The sequence below is a fragment of the Fulmarus glacialis genome, unplaced genomic scaffold (genome assembly GCF_000690835.1).
Source record: "Fulmarus glacialis isolate BGI_N327 unplaced genomic scaffold, ASM69083v1 scaffold6701, whole genome shotgun sequence".
In the NCBI taxonomy this organism is placed as follows: Eukaryota; Metazoa; Chordata; class Aves; order Procellariiformes; family Procellariidae; genus Fulmarus; species Fulmarus glacialis.
This window is the reverse complement of record NW_009192059.1, coordinates 67,624-76,855: the sequence shown is the minus strand read 5'-3', so window position 1 is coordinate 76,855 and position 9,232 is coordinate 67,624. Positions and strand designations below refer to the sequence as shown.

Below are 9,232 nucleotides of genomic sequence, written 5' to 3'. Positions count from 1 at the left end.
GAAACCAGGACACATGGATGATAAGATAGGTAATCAAAGGCTTTGGCTGACTGGTGACTATCAGAATGGAAGATGTATACCTATTAGCACTAGTAAGAGACTTTTAAGCCTTTGTATCTCCCATTCTCCAAGGCACTAAGAGTTCTCGTACCGAAGAGCTCATAAGTTGCAGAGACTGTTTTGTACCTTGTAGCAATAATCTGCACAGTTTTTGTTTATACTGCAGCATTAATTTAATGGTTGCAAATACAGGCAATATAGGAAATTTATGACTTCTCAATAATAAAACATAGAATTAAGTCAGATTCATGAAATGAGATGCGTGTTAAATGAATACAGAAACTGGTGCCCAATGAGGTGTATGTATTTTTTATCATGTTAGTATTCTGAAATGTGAAACCTAGGTTTCATCAAATTTTATGGCAAAAATGGTCTCATTGGATTTGTGGGAGTGCAGCAGTGCAGTTTTTTTTAAGAAGGACATTTTTTCACTAAAAATCAGAATTCTATTCAATTGCGGTTTCTACCATGGTATTTACAGCTAGTTACTGTTTAATGTACCTTTATGCCACTCAGCTGTTTTCTCCATTTGATCTCAAAGCAGTTATACTGAGTAAAATCATGAAGTCTTAAGTACATGTGGTGATACAGTTCAAGCCATAGGCTTTGGAAAGCAACAGTAGTTGAGAATAAATGAAGTGTGACTCCTGATGGTATAAGATTAGTAAACAAGATTATACCCAACAGAGAAAGAAAACTTAGGGAGGCAGAAAGTTATTAGAAAGAATTTTGGCTTAATTTCCCAGGGCTTTCTCACTGAACTTTTAATGCTAGGAAAATTATCATATGATCTTGTGGTGCTTTGATGAGAATTCTGTCATTATCTTGTGTGACATTAGAAAAAGTCTTTCAATACAACAGAGAAAACTTAGGGAGGCAGAAATTTATTAGAAAGAATTTTGGCTTAATTTCCCAGGGCTTTCTCACTGAACTTTTAATGCTAGGAAAATTATCATATGATCTTGTGGTGCTTTGATGAGGATTCTGTCATTATCTTGTGTGACATTAGAAAAAGTCTTTCAATACAACAGTGCTGTGTGGTACCATTTTCAATCACTGGACTTGTACCACAAAATACAGAGTGATATCCTACCAATTTCATAGTGGATAAGTTGTTCTTAGAACCTCCTATCCAATACTGAACCTGACCTGAGCTTATTTAGCTTGTTATGCAGAAGCAGTATGCTTTGAGGTGATGTTACACACTAGGTCAGTTTGAAGAAAATACTGCTTCCCAGGCACTGTGGATGTGCAATGTATGTGTGGAATTTTTGGTATAACACCTTACATTTGTAGATATTTGTGTTTTATCTATCATCTTACCATAATGCACTTTCAGCTCTTGATTTTTGTTCTTTTGTTATGTGACTTTTGTCTAATGTATAGTGACTTTTTTAATTAAAGATAATTTTTTTGTTTTCTGGCATCTGGCTACAATGTGGAAAAGTAGGATTTTTTTATGGAAAGTCAGAACTTCAGTAATAGTGAAACCTGGAATTATAGATAACCTGTTAATTTACAGATTACCATCTAACAAGGATTTCTTTTCTCTTTGCAGTGTTGCCAATGGAGGTACTAATGTACATTTTCCGATGGGTGGTTTCGAGTGACTTGGACCTAAGATCATTAGAGCAATTATCTCTTGTTTGTCGAGGATTTTACATTTGCGCCAGGTATTGTAGATAAGTTATCTAGAGTGAAACTTCTCTCTGCTCTAAGGAAGAAAAAAGAGCTTTTTTATGCTCAAGCATATGTAAACAGTATATAGAGGTGGATAATAAATCCATAGAGCAAAATTGCCTGTGTTGGAAAGGTGGGTTGTTTTTTTTTTTTTTCCTTTAGGCTGCTAAATCGTACATGTAGGACTGTCCTGCTTTTTCTTCCCATGGTAATTTTCATGTTATGCTCCTCACAGTGCTAATCAGCTTTTGAATACATCACTAAATGGTATGTTAGATAGATGACTTCACTGTAATAAAAAATGTTGCTGAAAGTCTTACTTGCTCTACCTTGTTTGAAAGGCAGAGTTGCAAGATCTCCAAAATAATGTCTGTTGTGTTATCATCCTCATATGGCCACACAGAGAAGCGCCAGGCTGCTGCAGTGTTGTTCTGTACTTGGCTGAAAATGGCATTGTGTTCTTTAATTTCACTAGGAAGAGGAAGTGGCTTTCAAACACTCCAGGATTAAGTAAATTAGTCAATGATTTTAAATTATGAGCCATTGTTGTTCAAGAAAGTTTCTTTCAGTTGCATCCAAACTAAATAATGGAGTGTGTTACTTTGATATATAAAAGCTAAACAAAGTTTGCAGGAAAGTTACGGGGTTTGCTTTTTTCTCATTTTTCCTAGAGATCCTGAAATCTGGCATCAAGTCTGTTTGAAAATATGGGGCAGGAGCTGCAATAAACTTGTTCCATATGCCTCTTGGAGGGAAATGTTTTTGGAAAGGCCTCGCGTTCGATTTGATGGTAAGATGTACTTTTGGAAATAGTTCTGGTTTTTTTACTGCATGTAACCGTGACAGAAGCAATCAGGTGGGTTTGATGTTTCTGACATTGTTGTTAGACCTAATCTGAACTTGTTCGGGCTTTTGAGTCTGTAGAGAGTCTCTCTGTAAAGAGAAGGGAAGGGTGCAAGGCACAAAAATAAAAACTTGCATGTATTTAAGTAACAAAAGTAAACTCAAAAGTTTTAGATTATTGGTTTTTTCATCTTAAATATTTCAGGTACTTAATTTTTGTTCGTATACTTATATCTTCCTTTCCTGTAGGTGTATATATCAGCAAGACAAAATACATACGTCAGGGAGAACAATCTCTTGATGGTTTCTATAGAGCGTGGCACCAAGTGGAATATTACAGGTAGAACTGTAGTACAATGAGTGAGTGAAATGTTTCTCTCTCTTAAGTTCTTTAGATCCAGCCCTTGATATCACAAACATTAATCATTCTGTAAAACTCAGTGGAACTACTACAGTGTGTAAAGCTATGTATATTTTTTGAGAATAGGACTTAAGAAATAGGATTTATTATGATAATTAGAGATGGCCTTAGAAACACATTTCATCCTCAGTTATACCATTTCATGTGGATAAAACTTAAACAGTAACAACAGTAATACTTGTCCACAGATTTCTTTCCCCAAATCACTTCTGCTTTACATTTCTGATGTAATAATTGTTTTCACCAAAGGAAAAAAAAGTGATTACACAAGAATTGTCTTTTAACTTATTTGTGGCCAATTGTAAATAATCAAGAGGCTGGGCTTTCTCAACTTGCTGTAAATACCTTGCCATTTGTTTCCTCAGCCCGTTTTTCTGCTGTTTTTCATCCTGCTGTTCCCTGCATTTATTGTTCCATTCTGCTGTCCCTTCTGAGGCTGGAAACTGTTACTAGAAGTCATTGAATCTCATGGCTATTTCTATAGTCTCACAAACATCGGCACAGTATCTGAGTACTGTAAAAAATGGTCAGATCCCAGAACCTGAAAAATGTGACATTGTCCATTCTGTACTGATACTGTAATTAAGATTTTGTTGCATTTGTCTCAATCAATGCTAGGAATGGAGAAACTTAACTTGAGGTCAGTTTTGATTCCAGGGTAGCCTTCTTGCTTTGATTAGAGGGGACAAAACTCCTGAACTTCTGCCCTCTTTCATAACTCTTCATAACTTGATCTTTTAATCTTCAAAACTCTCTTTTGATTTCTGATCTCTTTTTTCTGTTACATCATGTGTGAAGAAATGTGTTTTCAAATCCTATTACCTGTTAAGTTCTATATCCTTCTGGGAAACATCTTGTGATTTAAAAAAAAACCCACAACAAAAAAAGGATATGTTTTCTAGGTTTGTATTGTGTGATTATATTTTTGCAGGTATTTGAGATTCTTTCCAGATGGTCAAGTTATGATGCTAACAACTCCTGAAGATCCTCAATCTATAGTTCCTCGCTTACGGACTAAAAATACAAGGTTATTGAAATAAAATATTTGGCTCTACAGTTTTCATCTTGCTTTTAGCTGGCAATTTCTATTTACTTTTGTCTCGGATTCTATATCCTGGCTTAGCAAAACGAGAGTAAAAATATAATGTTATTTATATTGTGTTATTGATGTTTATAGTTCTCTTCTGAGAACTACAAAAAATTTTGGTCTTTATGCAAAGGTATCTTTCATTTTAAGGTCGTCATATTGTAATTAGATTTCCTTCGTGGGTTATGTGATTTTAAACTTTTAAAGGAAGTAGGTGGAAGGATACATGCTATTAGCTTGGTGGTTTTAGAATCCTTTTAAAGATACTATTTTGTAATTGACTGCCTTCTCGCACTTCCTTGACTGTTTGAAGGAAAGTGAAGATTTTGGTGGGATATGACTAAATTATTGCTTGATTTCTTTTTTATGTTTGCACAAACTTGTTAAAAACACAAAATCGTTTGCAACTTCAGAACAGGCTTGAGCTGTTCATCAGAAGTCTGAAAATATTCAGCAGTAGGCTAGGTAGAACTGACTAACTTATCTTTACTGTCCTATCTGGGAAAATTAAAAGCAGCCTTCCAAAATGTTTTCATCATTTCATATCATCAGTGAGCCTGGTATTTTACTAAATGGAAATAAAAATAGTTTCCTTGATTGTGATATGCAGTCAGTCTTCTTTTCATTGCTGATATTTATAGGTACATCATTCTTTTGAGACAGGGAATATTTTTATGTCCTTGACACTATCCTCCTCTTAACCTTCCAGAACGGATGCAATCTTGCTTGGCCATTATCGCCTTTCCCAGGAAACAGACAATCAAACCAAAGTATTTGCTGTAATAACAAAGAAAAAGGAAGAGGTAGGTAGCAAAATAGAATAGCAGAAAAATAGTTTAAGGAGGTGGCTTTTTCTCAGACTGAATATTTTAAGGCACCTGAAGATTTGCATTACACCAGAGGATTAAAAAATGAATTTCATTTTTTAAATGGTTTAAAAATAAAATATAAATAAGCATGGTGATTTATCTTACTTTTTTTTTTCCCAAATCTGTAATAATCTTTTTGTTAAGACAGCTAAATATCTGGTTCACATTTGAGCAATGGTTCTCCCCCTTAGGCTTAATTGCCATGTGTGGTGCTATTAGGTAGTTTGTTAACATTGTTAACAAACAGAAGGGAAGGATGAGGAGGTCATTTTCTAAGATCAGTTTTGACTGGGTGCAATTATGTTCCACAGCATTAAATAAAACTAAATAAGTAGTATTCATTAATTGAACTCTGAATGATTTGGTCAACTTATTTACATCACAAAATTTTCTGATTACAAAGTGTCTGTCAAGAGAAACTTGTGAAGAGCTAGAAAAGTGTTACATTACTTTACAGTGAGTTTGCATAGTTTGGGTGGTGTCCTCCATGCTTATCTTACTTTCTGTGAAAACTTCTTCCATAATTAACATCTAAATTTCAAGGAATACCAGTACTTGCTTTTAAGTATGAGAGTTTAACAATCTGTCCTCACATTTACTTACGCCTCAGGATAAATAGTTGCACAATGTGCTCTTTGTAGGTCATGAAACTTGTTTTCTCTTTGTACAGAAACCAATTGACTACCACAAATACAGGTATTTCCGCCGTGTTCCTGCACAAGAAACAGATCACAGTTTTCATGTAGGACTACAGTTGTGCTCCAGTGGGCGCCAGAGGTTCAACAAACTTGTCTGGATACATCATTCTTGTCACATAACTTACAAGTAAGTAAGTGGGGAATAAGATCAAAGAAGGATACTTAACTATAGAAACACAGGTGACATTAATTTATCCAGTACTAAGTACAGAAGATGTAAAGGCTGTGAGACTTACAAGGCTTTAACAAAATGTCCTGAGTTGATATATTGTAATGAACTTTTACTTTAAGAAACCCCAGGATTTTGGTAACTTTTTATAATGGTATGGGAAGTTTCCGAAGTAGTAGAACTGCAGTATTTTAGCCATTTAAAGGATTTATGCACAGTGTTGGAATGATTTCAGAACTGGGTCAGGGTTGAATGACTTAGTGTGGTACTAGTAAAGGGGTGTGGAAAACATACTCATTAAGGTATATTTCTTTTCTTCTGTGGATGTGCATGGTAGAAATGTCTTCACCCATCATGTGAGAACTGTTAATGCTTACAAACTATATAATCCAAAGTGCAAAATACGGGCATGTGACCAGCTGTTCTGATAACTAACCAAGCAAGAGCCGTGGCCACTGTTCTTGCACCTGACACTCTAAATTACTGGCAAGTTGTCTGTCCAGATGTTTGATGTTGGCATTTAGGGTGGATTTAGGCCTCATCTTCCAGTCATCTTAATCTCTATATTCAGTGTTTTTGTAGAGACATGGCTCAGCTACTGAGATGTAAGTATATAAAACCTAGGAAATAAACTAGTAGTGGTTGGGAGTATAGGTAACTTCCATAAACAGAAAAATTGCTTTTATAAAAACAACCTAATTTATGAAGAAGTGGCAATATCACAGACATTCTTTTCAGCATGAAGTTTCTGTACTGCTCAGGTTCTGCTGTACCTCTCAGTATGGTGGTGCCCTTTTGAAACTAGAATAAAGATGAGTATAAAACACAGCTAGGAGGACATATGCTTCTTGTCACTGATGTTCAGAAATACTTGGGTTTCTTCTTTTTAAAGTTTTGTAAACATAAAGTTTTTGCTGTCACTCTGTGTTCTGAATTCAGGGTTCTAAGTGAAACAAATGAAAGTTGGTTGTTTTTTTTTTTACTTTAATATTAATATGGTGACTTGAGTGACATCCTGTGCTGTTTCAAGTCTTGGAGCTAATAATAAGAATGGAAGGGGAAAGTGCTTTCTTTGATATTAAAATAGAAGTGTATTCTACATAGTGTGTTTTGGCCAACATTCAAATGCTTTCAGAACGAGACAGTATGAAAGATGCTTACATTCCAGCTGTAGTTAGGTGCACACACTGTACTGTGGAACATGATTGCATTATTGAGGGACTTAAACAGCAACTTAAGTCTAATTTAACTTATACAATACTCTTTGCAGATCGACTGGTGAGACAGCTGTTACTACTTTCGACATTGACAAAATGTACACCCCTTTGTTCTTTGCACGAGTGAAGAGTTTTACTGCATTTTCAGAAAAGCCGCTCTAAGAAACACCTTTTCCTCTCACAACTCTTGCATGAATAAAAGGTTGTAGCTAATGAACACTTAAGTTATAAATGTGTATATATTTGGAACATTTTAAAATTTGGGGAATTTTTTGAAGGCAGTATGTTCTATTTGATTATGAATGGCTGGGGTTTTGTTTTGAGATCAGGCTTATGAGTATTAAACCCCTTTACTTTGTGACAAGAATTTGATAACAAAGTTTTGTTGTTTGGTTTTGTTTATTTGTTTGTTTGTTTGTTTTTAAACAGATTTTATAAATCAGACTGCTTAAAATGTGAGTCTTCATCTGCCTGGACACTGGTTTGTCCAAAAGGAAAATCTCGCTGTCCATGGGACAGTGTGTGTGGGGTCTCTGGTGAAGGCTTGAAATGTGAGGGGGAGAAAGTTGTCTTACATCTGTTAAACTGTGTGACTTAAAAGAACTTCAAATAAATGTTTTCTTTAAATTAAACTTATTTTGTTTGCCTTTAAGATCTGGCATTTTGTCAACATCAACCTTAAGAAAAAACAATCAAGGGCAAGCAAACATGATGTATAAAATTTAACTGCAGAGGTACATCCCCACCAATGCAGTGATGTCAGTTGGTCATAATGTAATTTGATCCTGATAGAAGTTCAGTGGAGCCTGCCTTCGCCACAGGATGGGCATGAAGGGGAGAGCAAGTGAGTTGTTCTCTTGTTCTGTAGAACGAGTTTGCAGGGTATGTGGCTCCGCTTGGGAAGTGTCACAGGGCAATGGTGAAATGCTGGTGTGTACTGCTTGTGCATTGGCCAGATCTGAATGCACAGGTAAGCAGGGCTCACTTGGACGTGATTGTAATGTGTTATAATTCTTCATCTAACCTTGCTCCAGATGCTGTAAACCCTTTGAGCATTTGTTGTACTAAGATAAATTTTGAGGCTGCTGTAGATGTTCAGGTGCTGTGTACTGCTAATGATGAAGTGTACCTTGAGGTTTGGTGCAGGTACTGTACGCTGCTTCTCCTGCATATATCGCTTGGGGGTGTAGTGCAGACACTGTAATGCCGCTTATTTTGTATGTATCTTGGATTCTGAAAGAACTGAAGCTTTTTAGTGTAGTTTTTTAAAGCCATTTTGCATAATTTACCTTTGAACATCTTGTTTCAAAATACTGACCTGGACTTGAGGACTAAAATGTGAAAGCTGTGGGAAGAACTATACTTGTTCCATAATTTATAAAGTGTATCTTTGCAAGGAGCTACATGATTAAAAATACATCAATAAATCATGATTTTGAACATGCAATCCCTTGCAATTTCTTATTTTGCCAAGAAATCATTATTTTCATACAGTTAAAGATGATGAGTTAGGAGTTACCATGCATAAACTACGTGCTAGGCAAGACTGACAGATAGAATTAACTTCTTAATGACTTTTTATTATACTATAGGTATAATAAATTATACTATATACTTACAGGGTATCTGAGAAAAGTAGAGGAGCTTTCAGGTACATGGGTTCTGAATAAGGCTGTGTATATCTGAAACGTTGTGCCTTTTCTAGCTAGTCTAATAAGACTCTGCCTATAACCCTTCTTTGGCCTATGTCCTTAGACTGCAGTTGCACTATTACTTCATACAACAGAACATTTAATAAGGAGTGTATTGTGTTCTCATTGCTGAAGGGAAAAATGATTGCTTAGAATATCAGCTTAATGTTTTGAAATATTGTCAAGTTTGTAAACAGGGAAAGGTGTTAGTTGCCTACACTTTTGTTGAGGGTGAAAGATACAGATCTGATTCTGCCTGCTGGGAAATGTCAAAAGTTTTTGTCACAAGAATCAAAAGATGATACCGATTATTTGTTTAGGTATAGTTTTGTCCAGTAACCAAGTTGGATGTGGTAGAAGAGGCTTTCAATTCAAAACTGTTTTCATACCAAGACTTACCTGCTGCTTCTGAGTTTTTGGTTTTTCTTGCCTTGGACATGTGTTTGAAATATACTCGGGGCATAAAGGAAAAGCTAGCTAATGTTCTGTTATAAATT

The 9,232-nt window shown here is 35.5% G+C and overlaps 1 protein-coding gene across 1 annotated transcript; it reads left to right on the top strand.

Annotated features, from left to right (window-relative positions):
* Window positions 1-1,582: 1,582 nt before the first annotated feature.
* On the top strand, window positions 1,583-8,486 carry FBXO9 (F-box protein 9; the record flags this gene model as incomplete). The annotated part of the gene is made up of 7 exons (XM_009586912.1): window positions 1,583-1,733; window positions 2,412-2,530; window positions 2,833-2,923; window positions 3,936-4,031; window positions 4,801-4,894; window positions 5,631-5,785; window positions 7,098-8,486. Coding segments are annotated over 7 exons (815 nt in total), but the record flags the coding sequence as incomplete, so codon positions are not given.
* Window positions 8,487-9,232: the final 746 nt, after the last annotated feature.